Source organism: Saccostrea echinata, unplaced genomic scaffold, assembly GCF_033153115.1.
Source record: "Saccostrea echinata isolate AGI-Se365-2 ecotype Australia unplaced genomic scaffold, CSIRO_AGI_Sech_v1 ptg000056l, whole genome shotgun sequence".
In the NCBI taxonomy this organism is placed as follows: domain Eukaryota; kingdom Metazoa; phylum Mollusca; class Bivalvia; order Ostreida; family Ostreidae; genus Saccostrea; species Saccostrea echinata.
In genome coordinates this window covers 10,221,608-10,246,855 of record NW_026889805.1, presented here as the reverse complement: position 1 = coordinate 10,246,855, position 25,248 = coordinate 10,221,608, and the positions used below count along the sequence as shown (strand labels likewise).

The following is a 25,248-nucleotide window of genomic DNA, read 5'->3' as shown; positions in this document are numbered from 1 at the left end:
TGCAGCCGACATGAATTCACAGCAAAAATAATACCATTAAGTAAATCTCAAAATAGCTGGTTAACAGAGGCATCAGAGATGTCTGCTTGCTTTTATGTGGTATGTGAAAAATTAAATTAGGATCTTGAAGTAAAAAATTTTTACCAGAAATTCCAGAAATATTAAACTAAATGCTAACTTTTGATGACCTTATCCTTTGTACGATAAAAATTCCCTTTGATAACAAACTGATTACATTATACTTGATACATGATGTAAAGCTTTTAAATACTGCATGATCGTTACATGACAATATGTATTTTATTAAATTATTCGGATTTTTGGGGTATATTTTATTGAAATATCCGGAATTTTGTGATTAAATATTTTAGGTACATTTTAAAAAATTATCCGTTTTTTGTGATTACATATTTTTGGTATAATGTATTAAATTATCCGGAATTTTGGGTACATTTTAATGAATTATCAGGGGTTTTTTTTGGGGGGGGGTGTTTTTTTTTTTTTTTTTTTTTTTTTTTTTTTTTTTGCGATTACATATTTTGGTATTTTTTTAATTGAATTATCCGGATTTTGGGGGTATATTTCATTCAATTATTTGGATTTTATGGTTTATTTTATTGAATTTTCCAGATTATTGTGGTTGATCATTTTGAGTGTATTTTAGAACATTATCCGGATTTTTGTGATATCATATTTTGGTTATATTTTATTGAATTATCCGGATAGGGCTGCCGTACGGGACCGCCATTTATCCATTGATTAATTGGAATGTGTTGTATAAATATGATAAAACTGACATGGAGAAACAAATTGAAAATATGTTCCGGATCTTCCTACTTATTGTTGCCATCCTTGGCATCCAAGGTAATTAATTCACTGTAGATTTTAACCTATTATTATATTTAAGAAAAGGAGCGTTTGAGGAACATTACATTGAAATTAAAAAAAAAAATTGTGGTCATCAAGAAAAAAAATTGAAAAACTTAATTTCAAGGCAAAATAAACATTTTAATATGGTTTATGTCAGTGGTGTTCTAGTTTGAGGAACACTACAACTACATTGAAATAAATAAGATTGTTCACTAAGGAATAAAATGAAAAACTTAATTTCAAAGACAGAGTTTGAAGCAACATAAACATTTTAGGACGTATGTGTTATGTCAGTTGTGTTCTAGATTTATTCTACTGAACTTCATGCTTTGATATATATTTTTGTGGTGTGAATAGTTAAGTATCTCATCCAAACGTTCTCTAACCCGTTGATTCGAACTTCAGACATAAAAATTAATTAAAATGACGGTTCCTGTGGTCGGTTAACTATAAGCTTCTCCCAAAGAATTTGAAACACTGGACTTAGGATTAATTTCTAAATATTGCATTTCTTGAAAAGTTTGGGAAAATTACATGAAAATAAACCTTCAATAAATTTACTTTATTACTTATTATTATTATTTCCCGTTTTTGATAAGTTTTAGAGATTGTTCCTATTAGGTTTTTAACAAATAATTTATATTCTATAGAGGGCGATTTCTCAAACTTCACAGAAACAGAAAGTTATATCAGATATCGAAATACAGATATGATATGCTAAAAATTCATGTATTTTTGATGAGTTATCTTGTCTCTTAAAAATTCTCAGAAAGGAGGGACACCGTCCATATTCTGGCCTATCCTGGTTCAATCAAAAAATAATTTTTCACCCCAAACTTAAATTCTTCCTAATCGAGTTAAGTAGTGTTTCGACTGGGTGGTAAATTAAAATTCTGCAGAATTTTAGCATTGCAAAAATTACTTCCACTTTGGAAAAGGATACATCATTGTTCGTGATTTTCCGTTGCTTACCGTCAATAACGTAATTTAGCACACGTCGTTGTTCAAAATAAAAAAAAAATCTTTGGAAATTACATCAACTCCCTTGTGTGCTAAGAAAGCAATGGTAGAAATTAACTGTCTAAATTTATGTAAATTTCCGTAAACTTTGTAAAAAAAAAAAGTGCTATACTTGTTTCTTTCAAGTTACATGTATCCTATCTGACTAAAATGGCTTGGAAATGGTAAACCTTTGTATTATATCACACAATATCTTGCTCTCTTCAACCGCATTTATTACCCATTCATTGATCCACTACTTGCATATCATCATCTTTGCAAATATTGTTGGTTTAATTTTTCAATCCTCATTTTTGGCAGAATTTCAAGTCTTATTTCATCTTAAAGCAGAGGACGAAAAGGGTGAGTTTGAATACAATGTCTAGTTTCTTTTAAACATAACCATTATCTTTTGGAATTTAAATCAGTTACTGTAGATTATGAAAGGTATATGTATATAGGTATATGCAGTGGTCTAGTTGGTAGTAAATATAAATGTATTACTTATATACTAATAATAGAATTATTATTATAACATCCACTATTTTAAAAAAAAATTAATGCAGTCCATTCCAAAAAAAAAAAAAGAAAAAAATTAAAAGACGTTAAAAAGTAACTCTTTAATTACACTTCTGTTATTTTTCATTCGAATGAGGAGGCAAAAAATCTATTGGTTACTGGTTATTGGTTGTAAATAAACATATTGACAGAGAGACATGCGTTACACTAAATACACTTGTAAGCTAATTCTGTTTTTTAATCAAATGAAAAAAAGCTATATATTTTAATTAATTTTCACAGAGGAACAGGGGAGGGAAATCTGCGATGCGTCGCCACCGGCATTGTCATGTAATTCTGAATACAAATACATGTCTGCGGACGGATCTTGTAATAATTTAAATCATCCAGACTGGGGAAGAAGCTACACAGCGCAAAGGCGATTTCTCCCATCGGAATATGACAGTGGTAAACTTCGGTTTTATGTGTAAAACAATCAGTAGTTCACATAAATTTTCTAATGTTCCATGAAATCTTTAACTGTTGCTTCAATTATTTAATTCATTTGAAAGATTGTAACTAGCCTCGACAAAAAGGATACAGGAAGATGCCACTACCTAGTTCTCGTGAAATCAGCAACCTGCTATTCCAAAACAGAAATTCAACAACCGATATGGATAAAAAGCTTAACGTTCTTCATATGTCCTTTGGCCAGTTTCTTGATCACGACCTCATACTGACACCCCTCATCAGAGGTAGTCCTCCCTCCCTTCCTCTTCTCTCTCTCATTGACACACCTAATTAGAGCTCTCGCTCTCTCTCTCTCATTGACACACCTAATTAGAGCTCTCTTTCTCTCTCTCTTATTGATACACCTTATTAGAGATAGCTCTTCCTCCCCCCTCTCTCTCTCTCATATCAACCATTGGTTAAATCAATAGTGTATAAGTTTTATTTTTCAGGAACGTTTGCCTGCTGTGGAGAAGACAGAGATAGCGACCTTTGTATACCCATCACTATTCCTCTAGGGGATCCATTCTTTAAGGAAGACTGTATGCCTCTGACACGATCGGCTTCACTTTTCCAACAACGTGAACACAAGTGTACGTACAAAACTGCAATAGAGAAATATATTTTCTCTGTAAATATTAAAATGATTTACAAACGTAGATAATCAAAGACTACAACGCTCAGCTGTACGAAATAGATGTATTCTAGAAGTGTTTATCCCTAGATGCATCATTACAGAAATTTGATCACAATTCTGTTAAAAGGTTACTTGTGAATAAAACTGCTTCAAAAACATTCACCTGATCACTCACCTTAAAAAGGAGGTCAGATCCAGCTTTTGAAGCAAGCTGGTAGTGTGCATTACTAGAGGCATCATACATGCAAATTTGAATACCATAAGGCATAAAGCTACTTAGGAATGGACCTGTTCAAGAAACATTTACCTGTTCACTTATCCGAAAAAGATGTTCGTGAGATCCGGCATCCGAAGAAAGAATGGTAGAGTGCATCCCTAAATGCATCATCCTTGCAAGTTTAATCACCATAGGGCATATAGTTACTCGAGAATGAGACCTGCTCCAAAACTAAAAAAAAAGCCTGCTCCAAAACATTAATCTGGCCATTCAAATGGAAAGACTAGGCTTTTTGATATATAGAGAACTGCTTCTTCTATAATAATGGAAATCGGAAATTTTCATATTTTGTGATTGGTCATCTATGAAATTACGTCGTTAAATTCATTCTGGTTCTACACACAAGTAGTGTAAGGTTTGATATTTTAAAAGAGTTCCTCATTGACAACATCTATGCAGTCTGGAGATCAGGTCTTCCATCAATTTGTTGGAATTGTTATAAGCACTTATTGTGCTCCTCATTAGCCGACCTGTTTTTTACATTACTATGAAGAATTTATTCCAAAAAAAATCTACATGAGAACAAAAAAAAAAAAAAAAAAACTCTTGCTGTGGACTTCACCTTGATAGATCGAAGAGATATTGTCTAATAACAATAGTTACTTTAATTAATATTAGGGATGGCAATTTGCAACCGGTTAACCGATTACTCGGTCGGAACGATAGTAATCGATTAGAAAATCTGTAATCGGTTAATCGGAAAAAATAAAATATTTGTTAATATGAACACATTTTTAAAAAAATTATTCAAAAAAAGCAATTGTCTGCACAAAGGATGATCATCAAGGATTTAAAGGACTTATCGCATGTTTCTAAATTATTTGAAATTAAAAGCGTAAAACGTTCCTTATGACCACAGTTTATAAATTTTGTGTTTTTACTGCGGATAAACCGCGGTAATTAACCAATTATTGACTCAAATGAAAACCCCTGAATTAAAAATCTAACTTAATTAGATAGCGATCACGTGACCCTGTGACGTCAAAGGCGACAATGGCTGATCAGCTTGGATGTTTTAGATCTTACTAAAATATACGCGATACAACCTGAATTTTCTGCGTTATGGAAGACCAAATCACTGATTTCATCGATATGAAATTTAATATCCAACCTTATATTTTAGAATTGTCAGCAAGAAATAATCTGAAAAATCCGTTAACATTGTAAAAATAGCAGCGACGATAGCGAGGGAGACGCGGCGAAGACGAAGAAACTCGCCATCACAATACAATTTGATTTGTCATTTTATCACATGTATTAACTTATTTGATTCACAAATTTAATATTACATAAATTTGTTATTCTTCGTTTTTAGCATAATATTAATTTATGCAAGTATGCTTTCATATGTTTTGTAAAGGATGGCGGTCTTGAAAAATAATTTTCCGATCACGAAACATTGCCGTAATCAGACCTACAGATTCTAAATGTTTGGAATAAAAAACGAAAATATCTCAAAAGTCATACCTTAGAACTAGTTAATGTTTCTATAGTAATTGAAAATTACGTTAGGAATTAATTTTTTCAGCATTTTTCATAATTAAGCTGCATTTGTCGTTGATAACTTCGAAAATAATGTGCAACTTCTCATCTCTCTATCACTGAATTGTCGCCTATGACGTCAGAGCAGTATTTCGCCGAAATCCGACTGAAATATGCATATTGCCGTATTTGAATTTCAATTCTCAATATATCTTAAAATATGCTTTTAAAAACGTTTATTGTATTCAGAATTTTAATAAACAAGGTTGTAGATAATATTTTTCATAAAATTAAGATTTTTGAAAATCATGCGATAAGTCCTTTAAGGATGTAATTTGGACGTACATGTAATTATGAATCTCCTGATTGAGACCTTTGCGTAATTGGTCAGTATATGTAGTGTTAATTACTGTGAAAACACCATGTCGTTACCCCGTCTGTCCTGTAATTCTTTAATGATAATAGTTGAATCATTGAGCACTGTGAATTGGTGTGTTTGTCGTTTTCATTTTTCAATCCAATTTACATGTAATTATTAAACAATCATTGTTAATTAAGGGCTATAGGGTTCACACGTACTTACAATGTAAGAACTCTTGTGACATCTGCTCTGGAAAATTCTCAAAGATTTCTTAGCCTTTTTTCATGGTTTTCTCATTTTTTTCTTGTCTACTGAAATTTGAATATAAAATATATGTACCCCTAGGTTTCTGATCCAGAATCAAGACAACTGGAATGTTTTAACTTCTATCGTCTTATTTGGGTCTATTTGTGTATATGGACAGGGCTACTTGAAAAGCAATTGTCAAGAAAACGTGCATTTTGATACGATTAACCGGTTAATCGGTCGGAACGTCTTGCGGTTAACCAATTAGCAATTCTGTAATCGATTGCCATCCCTAATTAATATATTGACAAGATACATCCAAGTGAAATCTAAATGAAAGACATGATAGATTCTGCCACTTGTGTTTTATAATTGGATATTTTACTTACTGTAGACGATATATGACAAACGAGATAACTTCACTTTTCCATTGTCAACTTTTCCTTTTTCATGTAGTAATATTCCACTATCACCTGCATATGATGTTTATGATTCACAACTTATTCGATATGCAAGAGCATGCTCTGAGTACGATCAAATTTTAAATCGAGACAAGCTACTGACAAATATGCTGTTATTACCGGATTTTAACAACCTCGTTTAAAGTCAACATTTCGAAACTTCTACGTCGTTATAACGACATTGTTTGCAATTGGGTCATATTTTGACTGACATGTTTCATGCAAGTCGTTAGGCTAGTAGTTTTACTTAATATGATTAAGAATCATTTCGTCTACCTGATTAATACATAGGGCTCATGATGGGTGTGGCCGGTCAACAGGGGATGCTTACTCTTCCAAGACACCTGATCTCATCTCTGAAATTTCCAGGGGTCCCTGTTTTGTACCCTGTTTACAAATATTATTTAAAAGATTTTTGAGATCGATAATTGTTCGTTATCTTCACTTTTTTTTTTTGAAAAACATTTTCTCCAAAACTTGAACCTTGGACACTGATGTCGATGGTATAGATAAAGCCCCCCCCCCCCCCCCGACTTCGTCGAGTTTAGCTAAAAAAAAGAAACATATATATTTTGCTTATATGCACCGTAGTCCATCTATCGTACCTGAAGATGAGGAGAGACATACTTCTGTTAGTTTTTAAATCAAGCTGGGGAAAATATGTTAATCATATCATACAAAGCACTTGCTTGGTATTAAGAAAAAAAAAACCTTTTCATAGTAATTTCAATTGTTCCTATGTTTAAATATTTGAAATCAAATACTGCTTCTTTTTTTTTTTTACATCAAACATTTTTTAAAGTATTACTAATTGGATTTTTTTTAATCTAAACATTTTTTATCTATCTATAAGAAATGAATGATTAAGCTTTTTAAAAAAAATGCTTACCATGTGTACAGATGAGTTCATTCAGTAATCTTGTAGGTTGTCGAGAGCAGATCAATGACGTCACTTCCTATATTGATGCATCAAATGTATACGGTTCTGATATAAATAAAGCAAATAGGCTTAGAACTTTTCAGAATGGTAAGTTTTCCTCTTTCAATTTTTCCTCTTTTCATATCAACACATTAGTATGCCATCACCATTTGTTCTTTTAATACTTTCTAGTTCTTGAAAGGCTCAAGATAGTCGTCCATTGAGTTATGAAATATGTCCATTATGAATAATAAGGGAGTGTATTAAAAACTTATTGGGCAGCTTCAGATAATTTATTGAATTGAAACAAATACAACACAGACACAAATAAATATTTCTTTAATCAATCGTTTTAACACGTTTTACAAAATAATGCATTCTATATGTAATCTATATTCCATGTCACATATACACAAAGAGAATTTTTTATTTGTTCCAATGCTAGTATATGATGAACTGTATGTTCAAAGTCACAAAAGCTAGAACAGAAAGCTGCATTCGTCTCAGAACTCAAATTTGAATGAAATATTTTTTTAATTCTATTTGAACCTTATTTGTACCAACCACAATCTAGAGGACATCACCTATCATGCTTATTGCCATTGCCCCCCCCCCTCCCGTCAAAAATCCGTCGCTCCTTCTTTCTCCCCCTAAATTACTTTGCTCACTTTCTTCCAGAAAACATCGTTTGTACTTTTATAGGAACGCACGGATGTTTGGTACACTGTCTTTGCCAACTTTGTTTCTGAATTCAGCGATAAAGAAAGATTATTGTTTTACTGATTTCTTTATCAATCATCAGCATGATATCCTTAAGCATGACAGCATCAACGTTGGGTAGGGTTTTACGTACTCTCTGCCAGTCATCATCCATTTAGATGTTTGCTGTGTTTTCTTCAACAAGCCTTGATTCAATTATGGAAAACTTTCTACGTTCACGTTATTTTCTGCATCTTGATTTGTCGGGACAAAAGGTTCAAAATGTCAGAAAAATTGCTGAATTTGAATTACCATATCTAAATTGGATTCCGAAACTTCATAAAAATGCCTACAAATAAAGATGTATAGCGGTTTCCAGTAAATGTTCAACCAAGCCTTTTTCTTTACTCATCACTAAGATATTAACAGTAATGAAGGGAAAACTTCAAGAGTACTGTGCAACAATATATTCGAGAAGTGGTGTAAATCAGATGTGGATACTTAAAAATTCCAAGGAACTTTTGGAAAATTTGAAATCACAAGATTTTACCAAAATCAACAGCTTAAAAACTTACGACTTTTCAACTTTATACACAACCATTACCCACGATAAATTAAAATCCAGGCTTTTTGATATCATTGACAGCTGCTTTTTCAATAAAAATGGAACTGTAAATTTACTTACCTTGTCATTGGTCATTTGCAAAATTATTTTGTTAAAAAACATTCTGATTGTACACACAAGTACTCTGAAGCTGACATTAAAAAGATGCCTGAGTTTCTGATTGACAATATCTATGTGGCTTTTGGAGACTAGGTCTTCCAACAATCTATTGGAATTCCCATGGGTACCAATTTCGCCCCGTTATTAGCAGACCTTTTTTTGTATTCATATGAAGCAGAATTTGTCCAAAATCTTATACGTGATAAGAAGAAAACACTTGTTGTGTCCTTCAACTCAACATTTAAATATATCGACGACGTATTGTCAATTAACAATGGTTATTTCCATTCTTATGTCGATACGATATATCCCGGTGAGCTTGAGATAAAAGATACCACAGAGTCTGACACATCTGTTTCATATTTGGATGTTTTACTTGAAAAAGACATTAACGGTAATCTAACAACCAAGCTTTATGATAAACGTGATGACTTTAACTTTTCAATCGTCAACTTCCCTTACTTATGCAGCAATACACTTTTATCACCTGCATACCGGGTTTATATCTCTCAGTTGATTCGATACGCAAGAGCATGCTCTACGTATGTACAATTTCTAAAACGAGGTAAATTATTGACAAACAAGTTGATGAATCAAGAATATCAGCAGTCTCGTTTAATGTCATCATTTCGTAAGTTCTATGGTCGATACAATGACCTTGTCAGCAAATACAATTTATCATTAAGTCAAATGCTGACTGACGTTTTTCATACTAATTGTTAGGCCATTATTTACACACTGAATTGTCGACGGATTTTTCCGTTATTTCCCGATCATGACAAGGAGCACACGGCGGGTGTGACCGGTCGGCAGGGGATGCTCACTCCTCCATGGCACCTGATCCCACCTCTAATGTTTTGGAGGTCCGTGTTTGCTCTGCACCTATTTTGTAATGTTTAATGGACTTTTGAGCTTGAATACTGTTCGTTATCTCCATATATTTCACTGTAGTCTGTATCATAGTTGTGAATTTTGAGAAAGAGAATCTATAGAAAGAATAGGAAGAAAAAATGATTAATTCTGCATTTGATATTTTGATTTTTTTCTGTAATTTCATACTTAGAAAAAAACTATTTCAAAACATAAAAAATATCATAAATACTTATCAAAACTATAATTATATTCATATGGTACTAACTGGAAAAGTTTTTTTTTAAATGGGATTGAATTCATCTACTAATTCATTTTATCTTTATGAAATAACAGGGTGAGCAGAATATTTATCTAAATTATCAACTTCATCTTCAGTTGGGTTGGACAAGTTAAATTATCAAAATTTATTCTTTTAAATATTATAATGCACTGGTAAAATACAGTTACTAGTAATTCCAGGTAAATCTCAGATGGAGATCAGACTATAATTGCTATCAAAACATATTTCACATATATTGTTCTATACCTAATTATCAAATGTGTGCAAAATGGGAACACACCTTTCAAACGTACGCTTGGGTACATTGGAGAATTCGAGGTAGTAGAGAAAGTCGTTAGTTTTGGGGTGGGAGAGGAAAGAATCTGTTTTAAGTTTCTTTTTCTTTCCATTTTGAGAACTCAATTATAAAAACACGTGGAATTTATGGTAATGTTGGTTATAATCTTATAAGCCTTATTGTGTGTACACAATGGCCTTTCGGCTTACAGAAATTTTAGAAGTTTTGTCTCATAAGGCAAGTCTTACCGTGTATATCGGCCCAAGCGGCCCTCTAACCAGCTAACAGTTCTTCTTTCTCACAGAATGAACAGTTTTCGGTCTATAACCTTAACTAGAGCTACACTTTTTACCTCCAAGAATCCATTGCGTTTACCCAAGTTTCTGACTTCTGAGAACTACATTGCTTGTCTTCAACCCTATCATATAATACTGAATACATATACACAGTTTTTCTTTTTAATGAGAGTAAAAAAACAATCTCGTGTAATATTTCTGGATACTCTAGTAATATATTCTGGATTATACTGATAAATATTGTTTTAGGTACAATGCGTCAGAAGAACGCCGGCTTGCCAGATGGTGGCACAAGCAAATGTGTTTATGATGATACTACACATGAATATTGTCCAAATGCAGGTAAAAAAAAACTAATGGTGTGTTATAGTAAACATAGGAGAAATGTACGTGTTGATTGTATTATATGATTTACCTGTAATATTGCACATTTCATTTTAGGAGATGTTCGGGTAAATGTTGTACCTAATCTTTAATCTATGCACCTTCTGTTTGTTAGATATCACAATTACATTGCAAAGCAATTGGCTGATATCAATCCTTTGTGGAGTGACGAAATACTTTATCAAGAAACTCGTGCTATAGTGAGTGCTATCACACAACATGTGGTTTACAGTGAGTATCTGCCGCTAGTCTTAGGGCATGACATTATGGAGCAATATAAACTCCTCCCTAAATCCAATGGCCATGACACGGTTTATGACGAGAAGGTTGATGCATCTACTAGAAATAGTTTTGGTGTTGCGGCCTTCCGTTTCGGTCATTCTCAGGTTACAAACCATCAAAAGCAGTTTAGTAAAACGTACTCTCGAGTTGTGAGCAAGAATATTGAAGACACCTATCATCACCCACATATGTGTGTCGAAAAGGAAGGAAAAGGAAGTGACGGTGTTTTAAGATGGCAGCTTGCAGAGGGTACTGCAAAAACAGACGGGTAAGAGAATAGTCACAGAAAATATTGCTAATCTAAATTTATCTCTCCATGCCTATAAAAATTTCTGGGTTTTTCAAGAGTATTCGAGAGTGGCGTTAGAGACAAGCTTTTCATGGACTCGGCCGGTAGGAGTTTGGATCTTCCCGCCATCAATTTGCAGCGTGGAAGGGATCATGGGATACCACCATACTGGAAATGGAGGAAATTCTGTGGATTGAATCACAAAACATTCTCAGATCACAATACTGCTGACGAACTCAAACTTCAAAACATTTAAAGGTTTGTTTTTGCTAACAAAGTACATCAATTAAAAATTGATGGTCTAACTTTAAAAATTGTTTTAAACAAATAAGGACATTTTTATTGTAAAATCCTGTTGCTTAACGTACTAGCTTGACCAATGAGATTATACAAGTGTGTTCATATCCTATTCACATTTTTGCCCCTTGACGAAATTTTCTTTTTCTGAGTCTTTTAACCGTTTCTTAGCATTTAATAATTTTTACGCCTTAACTCTATGATTTTAATAAGTTAAAACAAGTTTTTCGTAATAGTGTTATATTATAGTTTTCTTTTAGGCTCTTCTTTTTAAACATGACAAAATAAATAAAAAGTACAAAATTATCACATGTCATGTTTCTGAAAATATCACAAAAGTTCCTGTACTTTACTGAACTTATTCACCTTAAGAACTTTTTGCTTAAATTTCTTAAAGAAAACAAAAGAAAGAAAGAAAAATCGTATCATAAAAATTATCAATCAAAATCTAATTTAAGATTAAATTTTATTTACATAATTACAGTCTTCTAAAATTTTGATAATTTCATTCAGTATTTGAATATCAGGAATTTAGAAAATGTAGACCTCTTTGCCGGTGCTATGACTGAGAAGCACGTGAAAGGTGGAGTGGTGGGGCCGACATTTGCTTGTCTGATAGCAAAGCAGTTCATTCTGTACAAGAAAGGAGACAGGTTCTGGTACGAGAACGATGGCTATACAGGGTTTAGTGAAGGTTAGTTAAAATGAAATCCCGAGAGATGCAGTTGTTCTGTGTATAATAAAGATGGCTTCTAGTCGTCTTATGAAGACTTGAAACATTAATTTCCGCAATTATGTATAAAAATGCTTTTTTGGGCTTTAGATTGGAAAATATGTCATTCAAAATATCTTAAAGCAGGACATAAATTTTCTTGATATATATTCATATAACCAAGAAGTACGACGTCATTTAAATTCTTTATTGCTATCATATTCAGATAAGTATTTTATTCAGTGAATTTAATCCACCCTCTTCATACCTAACTACTGAGTACTAGTAATGCTAACATCTGTTTTAACTGAAAACAGGAACAGTTTTAATAATATTAACGTCCCAATATCTGACAGTATTAAAGACTTGACCTATCAGATTTAAAAACACTATGATATAAACTCTATCTAACGCATCTTTTTATATTTCTTGATTATCTCTCTCCAACATTTTAGATCAGCTGACGGAAATAAAAAAGGTCACACTGTCGTCCATCATTTGTAAAACTATTGAGGTGGATGAAATTACCCGTCATGCATTTCTCGTAATGAGTAATACGTGAGTAAAGTCAGTAAACAATATATTTTTCTGTTCATTACAGTAAAATACTAGTGATACCAAAGTCATCTCATAACATACGCACAAAACGTGGATTCTAATATACAAGAAATAACAGTACTTATTGAATTTTCTAGATTGTTTAAGTGTGCTTATCTGTTAAGTGGAAAGGAATAGTATTCTTGCATTGACTCTTGTTTTTTCCCCCAGAAACCCAAGAGTGAAATGTAACAACCTAACACATCCGATCTGGTCACCATGGAGAAATTTGTCTCAGGGTATTTCGCTTGCAAGGACTATAACAGTTAATACTATAAATCACCTTCCCAATTGTTTTTAATTTGTTATAAATAAAGGAATAAGATTTTTTTTCATAAGACTAGCTTGCAAAAAACTGTGCGTAAAATGACAACGAGTGATAATTCCTCATACAAGTGGTAAAATTTTGTTTTTTGGATGATAAGTTAAGACCCCATGCAATGTATGACAAGTATAAATTTACAGAGAAAATGAATTTGAAAAATATTTGTTTTTAAAAAGCAGAGAAATGGTAAATCATCTTCAAAAATTGTTGACTCATATAACAGAATAAAGGAAAAGTCAGCGAGATGAAATATGGAGATAACGAACAGTATTCCAGCTCAAAGTACATTAAAACAATACAAGTCGGCAGTAGAGCAAACACGGACCTCCAAAAACATCAGAGGTGGGATCAGGTGCCATGGAGGAGTGAGCATCCCCTGCCGACAGGTCACACCCGCCGTGTGCTCCTTGTCATGATCGGGAAATAACGGGAAAATCCGTCGACAATTCAGTGTGTAAATAATGGCCTAACAATTAGTATGAAAAACGTCAGTCAGCATATGACTTGATAGATTGTATTTGCTGACAAGGTCATTGTATCGACCATAGAACTTACGAAATGATGACTTTAAACGAGACTGTTGATATTCTTGTTTCATCAACTTGATTGTCAATAACTTACCTCGTTTTAGAAATAGTTCATACGTAGAGCTCTTGCGTATCGAATCAACTGAGAGATATACACCCCATATGCAGGTGGTAAGGGTATATCGCTGCATAAGTAAGGGAAGTTGACGATTAAAAAGTGAAAGTCATCATGTTTATCATAAAGCTTGGCTGTTAGATTACCATTAACGTCTTTTTCTAGTAAAATATCCACATATGAAACAGATGTGTCCGACTCTGTGGTATCTTTTATTTCAAGCTCACTGGAATATATGGTGTCGACATATAAATGGAAATGACTATTGTTAATTGATAATACGTCGTTGCTATATCTATGTCGAGTTGGGGGCCACAGGAAGAGATTTCTTATTCTAATGTGTGAGATTTTGAATAAATTCTGCTTCATATGAATACAAAAATAGGTTTGCTTACAACAGGGCGCATTTGGTACTCATGGGAATTCCAACAGATTGTTGGAAAACCTGGTTTCCAAAAACCACATAGATATTGTCAATCAGAAACTCAAGCTCTTTTTGATATCAACATCAGAGTACTAGTGTGAGAGTACAATGAGAATGTTTGAATAATTCCGAACAAAAATATTAAAATAATTTTCAAGTGTATTTAATTCGTCCGAAGGAAGAACTTATTTGTCCACACAGATATATTGTTCGTCTGAGCGAAGAACAAACTTGTCAGAACTAATATCTTATTTGTCAGAATATATATATATATATATATATATATATATATATATATATATATATATATATATATATATATATATATATATATATATATATATATATATATATATATATATATATTCGAATAACTATATATTTTTTTTTCTGGGCTTCAATGGCACAGTACAATTGCCTTATATAAATTTATGTTCGGTATTTATAAATTTTGAAACAAGTATTTGGAGATTTTGGCAAATTTGTTAGAGTAAACAATTTTCTAAAATTACAAAATATATAACCTTACAAATTAAAAAAATGTATTTGCTACAAGTGACTCAGGAATTTTCAATATGCTGATTTCAAATGAGACAGTTGGAAACCCTGTAACATCATTTATTTGACAGTATCCTGTCTCTGTTTTAAAGTTGATCGTACTTAGGGCATGCTCTGGTGTTCTTAATAAGTTGGGAGACATAAACACCACGTGCAGGCGATAGTGGAATATAACTAGATAAATACTTGTAAGTTGCCGATGGAATAGACGATTCAAAAGTCATTCCGTTTGCCATGGATACATTTGTAGTTTAGTTGTTAGTCGGGCATAAACGTCTATAATCAGTAAAATATCCAAATATGAAACAGATGATAAAGAAATATTAAGATAACAGTTTTAACCAATAGCCACTGTTAAGTATCTATTGTGAAATTTTTATTGTGTGCTGAGAACACAATAGATCATTTTCTTATAAGTTTCACATGTAGAAAACTGTCACCTACAAAAAAATCATTTTCTAAGGGGTCTTTATTCGTCTTTACACTGGTCCAAGAATCATGGAGAACTGACTTTATCTTGATTTAGAGTTTTATTGTAGAAAAAACACATAAGATTTTACAAGTTATCAAAATAGTCACCTGTTCATGTTTTTAATTTTTTATTTTCAAGTGTCGTCATAGGAAAATATGTATATACAGTGTATTTCCATATTTAAAATACATGATCTTTAGATAATGATCATAGAAAATGTTTTTCCAGTGTAAAGCTTTGACCCCCTTTATTGAGATTCGACGAATATAAACGAATGGATTTTTTGAAATCTCCAAAGGCTACAGAGTAACTACAATTTCCGAAAATCTAAGAAAGGAATATTTCAAAATTACTGTGAAATATGGAGATAATGAACAATAATCAAGCTCAAAAGTCCATCGAAACAATAAAAATTGGGAGCAGAGCAAACACGGATCGACCTCTAAAAACATCAGAGGTAGGATCAGGTGTCATGGGGGAGTAGGTATCCCATGTCGACCGGTCACACCCGCCGTGTGCTTCTTGTCATGATCGAGCAAACAGGAAAGTCCGTCGACAATTCAATGTGTAAATAATGACTTAACAATTAGTATGAAATCGTCAGTCAGTATTCGACTTACTGATAGATTGTTTTGCTGACAATGTCATTCTATCGACAACAGAAGTTGCGAAATTGACTTCAAACGAGACTGTTGATATCCTTGCTTCATCAACTTGTTTGTCAATAGCTTGCCTCGTTTTAGAAATTGTTCATACGTAGAGAATGCTCTTGCGTATCGAACCAACTTGGAGACATCAACTCCATTTGCAGGTGATAAGGGTATATTGCTATATAAATAAGGGAAGTTGACGATAGAAAAGTTGAAGGCATCATGTTTATCATAAAGTATTGTTGTTGCGTTACCAATAACATCTTTCTCTAGTAAAATATCCAAATATGAAACAGACGTGCCAGACTCTGTTGTTTCCTTTATTTCAAGTTCACTGTGATACATATATTCGACATCTGAATGAAAGCAACTATTGTCAGTTGATAATACGCCTTCGATATATCTTAATGTCGAGATGAAAGCAACAACAAATGTTGTCTTCTTCTCGTGTAGATGTTTTTGAATGAATTTAGCTTTATATGAATATAAAAATGGGTCTGCTAATAAAGGGGCGCAATTACTCGTGAGAATTCCAACAGATTGTTGGAAGACTTGATCTCCAAAAACTCCATATATATTGTCAGTCAGAAACTCAACTATCTTTTTAATATCAACTTCGGTGTACTTGTGTGTTTAACAAAATATTTTTTGCAAATGACCAGTGACAAAGTATGTAAAGAACCATAGCTGCCTTGCCGATGACACGGCCGACTCGAGAATTTTAAAGGAAATCACCCGTTTCTATTTATAGACATTCTTGTTCAATTGAAAGCCAACATATTTAATATCATTTGTGGACGTGTATTATATTTTCTTAAGTGCAAGTAATACATATAAAAGTCATTAACATGCTCATTACTCTAATTTCGAGACAAAAGGTTAAGAAAATATTTAACAATAAATCAAGAAGGTATGAATTTGTAAAATTTAATAAAATAGTTTAGAACTATCTTTTCCCGAGATACTTTCAAAGTGTAACGTGTATATTGGAACTTTTCGAAATTGTGTTCATTCTAAAATTTTTTTTTTTTAAGTAGAATAGAAACGCCAAAAAAGAGAAAAATTTAAAAGCACATGAATGGAAAATACTGGTCTCGACCTCGGAATCGTAAGATTTTCAGCCCAGCGATCATACCACTGCGCCACGAAGTCATTGCTGTTCTAATGATAAATTTTAGACAGATTAGTAAATCCTACGGAAATGAGAAGGAAAATTGAATATATATTTTTATCATTTCCCATATTAAGACCATCTTTAACCAAAATTATCTAAATGTAATAAGGTACAGTCATACCCAAATAAAATTATTCAGAAGCTGTTTTTCTGGTTAAGCGTGGCCTTTGGCAACAGTTCGTAATAGTTTAGGTACCCACCTTGATATTTACTATATAATCCATACAAACTAAATAATTTCCATATTAATCGTATAAGAGAACTATTAATATTCTAATACTTTTATAGCATAATTTGAGTTTACTAATGTACTTGAGTTTAAATTTAGAATCTACACTACCCAAGGATGCTTCCACATAAGTTTCAGCTTTTCTGGCCCAGTGGTTCTTGAGAGGAAGATTTTTTAATGACCCCACCCTATTTTGTCTTTTTAAGATTATCTCCCCTTGTAAGGAGGGTTGGCCCTTCATTTCAACAATTTAAACTCCCCTTCACCCAAGGATGCTCTGTACCAACTTTCGTCAAAATTGGATCAGTGGTTCTTGGGAAGAAGTTGAAAATGTGAAAAGTTTACAGACGGACGGACAGACAGATGGACGGACGACGGACAACAGATGATCAGAAAAGCTCACTTGAGCTTTCAGCTCAGATGAGCTAAAAAATTGAAGAAAAAAATACAAAAATAAAATAAAAAATAAATGAAAAATTGATTCAATATCTTAAAGAGTAACTTCTCTGTATAATTCGATGTACCACGGTTACGTCTAGTATCGTGTGCAACGTTTTCATCGATCATCGAGCAGATTTTTTTCAGGATTTTCAACCAAAAATGTGAGAAGTTTGCTTTGCTGAACGTTTAGTATACGACACCAATACATGCAGTACATTCAACACAACTTTGGAAGGGAACGCTTCATGTTGCTCACCACTTTTAATAACCATGATCAGAGGAAAAACATATCTAATCTCTGCATTTTTGCTCATATTAAAAAAAATACACTTAACTCAAACCAAAAATTTAAAGTTTGCTTTCAATGCAAAACGCAGGAGGTCGAAGATAGTTGTTGTTGGTGTTGTTTTTTTCCTTGTTTGTCCAAAAATATAACAATAAAGCTTGTATAACACCTTCCAAGAGACTGATATGGACTTTAAATATTGAAAGCAAAGAAGTTTTATTCTTGCATGGAAAATTTATTTCTGAAAACATTTAAAAATTTTATTAATTCATGAACATTGTTTAACAGTACATGAATGATCTGGATTTTTTTTTTCATGAAATTTAAAACAAATGTATTAATGCATAAAATGAACATGTATATGCATAACCGTCTTAGTATCATTGACACTTGACACGGAGCCTGATAAATTATTAAAAGGATGACGGGGTTCCTCACTGACAAAATCTGTGTGGTCTTTGGAGACCAGGTCTTCCAACAAATGTTGGAATGCCGATGGGCACTAATTTTGTTCCCTTATTAGCCGACCTGTTTTCTTTTATTCCTATGAAGCAAAATTTATTTGAAAACTTCTACACGAGAAGAAAAAAACATACACTTGCTATAGCCTTCAACTCGACATTCGGATATATAGACGATGTTTTATCAATGTACTTCCATTTATATGTCGACTCGATATATCTCAGTGAATTCTAAATAAAAGCCACACCTGTTTCATATTTGGATGTTTTACTGACTATAGACGATAAGCGCTGACTGTCAACTAAATTGTATGACAAACGAGAATGAGATGGAATTCCAAAAGAGAAATCATCTTTACCAGTTGTCTTCAGTTTACTAGCAACAAAATGTTTTTACTCTGGATTTGCGAGTCTATTCACTTTACTGAGTGACTGCAAATAACTTAAGGTGGAGGTGACCCCCGGTAGGAGAGATAACTCTAAAATTGATGAAACTTTCTTTTGTAAAATGTTTATCTTTAAACACGGTCGTTTTAAAAATTGCCACACACTGTAAACTTTTGCTTGAAATTCATTTTTTATCCCACCCAAAGGGTGGAATATTGTCAACGCTAGAGGAAAAATTTCCTGTCAGTAAGGAGGAGGTCATTCTTACAGAAATTAACAGTTTGAACTATTCAGCACTTATTTTACGTTTTAAAAGATGATCAATTTTGCAGTTTAATTCAAGTTTCAAAGTTTATATATCTTGAGGTCAAGGTCATGCTTGTAGAGTGAGGTGGTGTTTTTTGCTCCTCTGTTAAAAAGTGGATTTTTAGAGTGTTAAAGTGTTTCTTTGGTGGACAAAATACTTAATAGTGTGTGGTATAGATCCATAAAAAAGGCTGGATTTGTTTATATAAGAAAATTTGGAAAAGTGGACTTTGTGAAAATCTATTATTTTGTATTAAGTGTTAAGTGTTAATGGAAGCACTGAGCTGTGTTCACATGTATTCCATGTACCTGGAGTTGTAGTGTAAAAAAAACAGGTAACCCCTTGTGTGTGCAGTGTTTAGAGACAGTGTTCATTGAACCATTGTATAGTGTAACAATGGCTGATCAACAGGCCAAGGACACAAAAGAAGAGCAAAAAAATGAGAAAGTTTCTGTTCCATTGCTTAAGCAATCAACTCTTTTTCTTACAAGAGTGCCATCAGAGATAAAATCACAAATTGTATCTTCAAAACCAGCTTCGAAACAGAGAAGGATTTCCTCTGCAGGGGAAGAAGATTCTTCAGAAATTGAGGAAATAAAGTGTGCGTTGGCATCAATTCAGCTGTCAATACAAAAGATAGTTACAAAGGATGATATAAGGGAAATTGTTAGAAGTGTAGTGGCTGACTTTAAGGAAGATCTCAAGAAGGAATTACAGGAGGAGTTGACAGTCAGTATAAAGGAAGAGATTTTGAAAGATATAAAATCAGAGATCCAAGAGGAATTGAAGTCACAGAAAGAACAGTATACTGAAGATGTCGCTAAAATAAGGAAACAGTTAACAGACAAAGTAGATGGACTCATGATGGATAATGATACCAATATGGAAAATGTTTCGAAACTTAAAAAACAAATCAGTAAACTGGAGACCAAGCTGAAGACAGTAAATGAGCTAGCCAACACAGCAGTCAGTATGGCCAATTTTAACCAGCAGTATTCGCAAAAGAACAATATCAAGATCCTCAACTGGCCTGAACGACAAGGCCAAAAACTGAAAGAGTTTTGTACCATCGTGGCTCAGAGAACAGGCATTACCCTCGATGTGCGGGAAATCCTTGCCATTCACAGGATACCATCCAGTGACAAACAACACCCGCGTCCTGTGATTGTGAAGTTTAATACAGCAGAGGCGAGAAAATCTGTGATTACAAAACGCGAAACGCTCAAAGATGACTTCATCATGTTAGACCACATCACCAGCATGAATGCACAGCTCTTAAGAACCTTAAAAGCGGAGAATAAACAGCATCTCGTGGATAGTGCCTGGTACTTCAATGGTCACATTTTTGTTCTGGATAGGAGTGGACACAGACACCGAATTGATGTCATGGATAATATTGACCAAATATTAAGAGCTTAAAAAAACAATAACCTAGAATTCAAAAAAAAAAAAAAAAAAAAAAAAAAAAAAATGAAAACAATCAAATGTTAAATTGTCTACATTAAGCCAAATTAGCAGGAGGAGCCGGTACAGGTGGGACTATGACTTCAAGGCGAGGTATGCCAAATGTATGGTTGACTTTTGTGAATGTAAGTGTGTGTGGAGTGTGTATGTATGTAAAGTTGTTTTTGAGTTCTAGTGCACCTTTTATACCTTATAAGTTATGTTTAAAAAGAATGCTGAAATTCATTCATGACATTTGATAAAACTAAAATGAGCAACAAAGAAATGTTAGGTATATTGAGTATGAATGTAAGAGGTTTTTCTTCTAACAGTCAAAAACGTAGAGATGTGTTTAACTGGGTCAGAAATAAAAATATCTCTATTATCTGTTTTCAAAAAACACACAGTACTCATGAGACTTCAAGGTTATGGGAATCAGAGTGGGGCTACAAATCTTTTTTCAGTAGTTATACAAGCAGCTCAGCCGGAGTTGCAATACTTTTCAAGAATAACTTTGAATTAGATATCCATTCAGTTAAACATGACTCTTTGGGTAGATATATTATAATGGATATTTCAGCAAATAAATTTAGATTTACTTTATTAAATTTGTATGGTCCAAATAATGATAGTCCAGAATTTTTCCAAAACATAAAAGAAGAAATTACAAAATTAGAAAACATGTCTATCCTTATGTGTGGGGATTGGAATGTTGTTCAAAATAAAGAACTTGACACTTTCAATGTTAAGAATCTTAATAATCCAAAGGCAAATGAAGTAATAAAGAATATAAAAAATGAACTTGAAATTCATGACCCATGGAGAATCTGGAATGAGGAAGTAAGACAGTACACATGGAGAAGTTCAAACCCAGTTATTCAAAGTAGAATCGATTATTTTCTTGTATCTGATTGCATTTTTAGTAAAGTATTAGATACCAAAATAATTCCAGGATATAGAACTGACCACTCAGCAATTGTATTAAAATTCAAAACAAGTGACAGTACTAGAGGGAGAGGTTACTGGAAATTTAACTGTCAATTATTACATGAAAATGAGTATATAGAAAAAGTAAAGCAATGTATTTTGGAAACAATTGAGGGTTATAGGGTATCAGGAGATATTGAGCAAAGGGAGAGTATTCAATTTAGTATAAGTAATCAATTTTTCTGGGAAGTTTTGAAAATGAAAATCAGATCCTTAACAATAGAATATTCATCTATAAGATCAAAAAAACAAAAATTAGAAAGGAAAAAACTAGAAAAGGAAATTTTAGATTTGGAAGGAAAAGTAAATACTTCAGGAAAAGCAGAAGATATTTTGACACTTGAAGAAAAAAAGCAAACTTTACAAAATTCTAGGTCAAATTATATAGAGGGTTTAATGTTACGCTCAAAAGCTACCTGGTATGAAATGGGGGAAAAAAATTCTGACTATTTCTGTAAATTAGAAAGAAGAAATTTCTTAAATAAAACAATATCTGAATTAATAAACTCAGATGGTAAACATATTTCAGATCAGTCTGACATTCTGGATGAACAAAGGTCTTTTTTCTCAAATTTATATAAAAGTAAAAAAAATAAAAATAATGAAACATTTTTGTCTGAAAATATCTTTTTACAACATAACGTCAAATTATCTGATGAAGAAAGAGACAATTGTGAAGGTTCTCTGAAACTTCAAGAATGCACAAAGACACTAAAAAATATGAAAAACAAAAAATCACCAGGGTCAGACGGGTTTACAGTGGAATTTTACAAATTTTTCTGGAATGATATAGGTATCTTTGTTATGAATTCTTTAAATGAAGGGTTTTTAACTGGAAAACTTTCACAGTTCCAATCTCAGGGGGTAATTACATGCATTCCTAAAGAGGAAAAGGATAGAAGATACATGAAAAATTGGAGACCTATTTCATTATTAAATGTAGATTACAAAATTGGTTCTAGTACCATAGCGAATCGCATTAAGAATGTGTTGACCAGTATTATAAGTGATACCCAAAAAGGTTTTATAAAAGGACGTTTTATAGGTGAAAATACCAGGTTTTTATATGATTTAATAGATTACCTTAAAGATAAAAAACAGTTTGGTTTGCTCCTTTTATTAGATTTTGAAAAAGCTTTTGATTCATTAGAATGGGATTTTATTGTTAAAGCATTAAAGTCCTTTAATTTTGGGGAGTCATTAGAATGGTTTAATACTTTTTACTCATCCAGCACAAGCTGTGTGATAAATAATGGAAACTTATCCTCCTTTTTTAATCTTGAACGTGGATGTAGACAGGGAGACCCATTAGCACCATATATTTTTATCATTACAGTAGAACTACTAGCAATCTCATTGAAGAAAAATGAAAATATCAAAGGCATATCCATTAATGGGAAAGAAAACAAGCTAGGACAGTATGCAGATGACTCTTTTTTAACATTAGATGGAAGTGAAAAATCACTGAGAGAATCGATGAAATTAATTGAACAATTTGGAAATGCATCTGGTTTGAAACTTAATATTTCAAAATCTCAAGCAATATGGTTAGGAAGCAAGGCTGGATCAAAACAAACTCTATGCAAAGACTTAAAAATTAATTGGGGTGGTGACACCTTTAAGCTTTTAGGAATAATATTTACAGAAAACTTAGAAAATATTGTGACTACTAATTATCAATCCAAAATAAATTCTATCAAAAAATTACTTGCATCATGGGCAAAAAGAGATTTAACTCCCATAGGAAAGATTACTGTCATTAAAACGCTAGTTATTCCAAAATTTATACACTTATTCTCAGCTTTACCAAATCCACCAAAAGAACTTCTTAATGAGATCAATAAAATTTTATTTCAATTTATTTGGGCATACAAGGTGGAAAAAGTGAAAAGGAATACCTTAATAGGTAAAATTGAAGAAGGTGGACTAAATATGATTCATTTATCCTCCTTCATATCATATATAAAGCTTAAATGGATAAAGAGAGTCCTTACAGACAACAGTGGAGCATGGCAGCAATTATTATGCTGTATTTTAAATCAAAAAGATATTAATTTTGTATTTTATTTAACCAAAGAAAAACTTTCAGAGTTGTTGAATTACATTGGTAATGATTTTTGGAAAGATGTTATCAAAGCTCTTATAATTGTTAAAAAAAATCCTGTGAGTGTTTTAGATTATTTATATTCTGATATCAGAAATTTTGTTGATGTAAATAAATGGAGTTTCTACACCTCTTGGGTGGAAAAAGGTTTTAGAGTACTGAAAGACTTATTGACAGATAATGGAAAATTTAAGTGTTTTAATGATGTCAAGAATATGGTTGGTACTAATAATTTTTTAAACTATTTTAATATTATATCAAGAGTACCATCAAGAGTCAAAAGGGAAATAATTGTTTATATGAGAGATAGAGGTAATCAATTTGTAGAACCAGAGAAATGTGTTATACAAAAAATGATGTCTGTGACAAGTATGAAATTTCTGTATAAAGTTATAAAAGATAAGAAATTTGTGGCACCAGAGCCCAAAAAATTAAAATGGGAGATTTATTTAAATGAACCTATCACAGAAAAACACTGGAATTTTTCCCTTCAGAATGCATCCATATGCACAAAGGACACCAAAATAATTTACTTTCAATATAAAATTCTTATTGGCTTCCTAGCCACAAATTCTTTTCTTCACAAGATAAAAATTGCTGAAAATAATGTTTGTTCTTTCTGTAAAACAGATCCAGAAACATTGATTCATCTTTTTTATGACTGTATACATGTAACCAGGTTTTGGAGAGATTTTGAAAATTGGTATCGTGCTATTGAAAATGATTATGTAATTTCAAAACAAAAGGTGATGCTTGGTAACATTGATGGAAGTTGTTTAGAAAATTTTCTTATCTTGTTAGGAAAAAAGTACTTGTATCACTCAAGATCTCAATGTACAATACCTAAATTTAAAGAAGCAATTAACATTTTTAAGTATTATAGAAAAATCGAAAAATATTGTGAAAGTAACTTTCATTGTAAAACTAATATGTATAGTAAATGGGCAATGTTTGATTTGATTTGTTAATATAAGAAATTCTAATTAGTATAACTATAGCTGTAATATTGAACAGTTGGGTTTTTTTTTGGGAAAGGTGCACAGTGAGTGTGTGGATGTGTGTGGGTGTGGGTGTGTTTGTACATATATGTCTGTGTTATTTGATATTATGTATATGAAAACTTTTTCAAAAATAAAGCATTAAAAAAAAAAGTTTATATATTTTATAATGCATGCATCAGAAACGATTTTTTCCCCATACAGGTATATATTGCTGGATATATTTTTTAGTCTTCGTTTTTTTTCTTTTGTATGTTTTAACGTCAATCTCGAGAATTTTTCACTCATATGGAGACGCCACCACTTGCTTGTGGAGAGCTGCAAATTTTATCCTATACTCGGCACTTACGGCCATTGAGCAGTGAGGGATCTTTTTCGTGCCAGCACCTA

At 32.4% G+C, this 25,248-nt stretch overlaps 1 protein-coding gene and 1 pseudogene across 1 annotated transcript; both read left to right on the top strand.

The window, feature by feature from the left end:
* Window positions 1–781: 781 nt before the first annotated feature.
* Window positions 782–13,271, top strand: LOC133173613 (myeloperoxidase-like; annotated as a pseudogene).
* Window positions 13,272–19,722: 6,451 nt separating this feature from the next.
* LOC133173609 (uncharacterized) lies at window positions 19,723–20,745 on the top strand. Its single transcript, XM_061308586.1, has one exon. It carries the CDS (start codon window positions 19,723–19,725, stop codon window positions 20,743–20,745), a length of 1,023 nt encoding a protein of 340 aa, XP_061164570.1.
* The last annotated feature ends 4,503 nt before the right edge of the window (window positions 20,746–25,248 follow it).

Coding starts and splice junctions, on each gene's coding strand:
- LOC133173609 (XM_061308586.1), top strand. CDS start 19,723: ATGGCTGATCAACAGGCCAAGGACACAAAAGAAGAGCAAAAAAATGAG.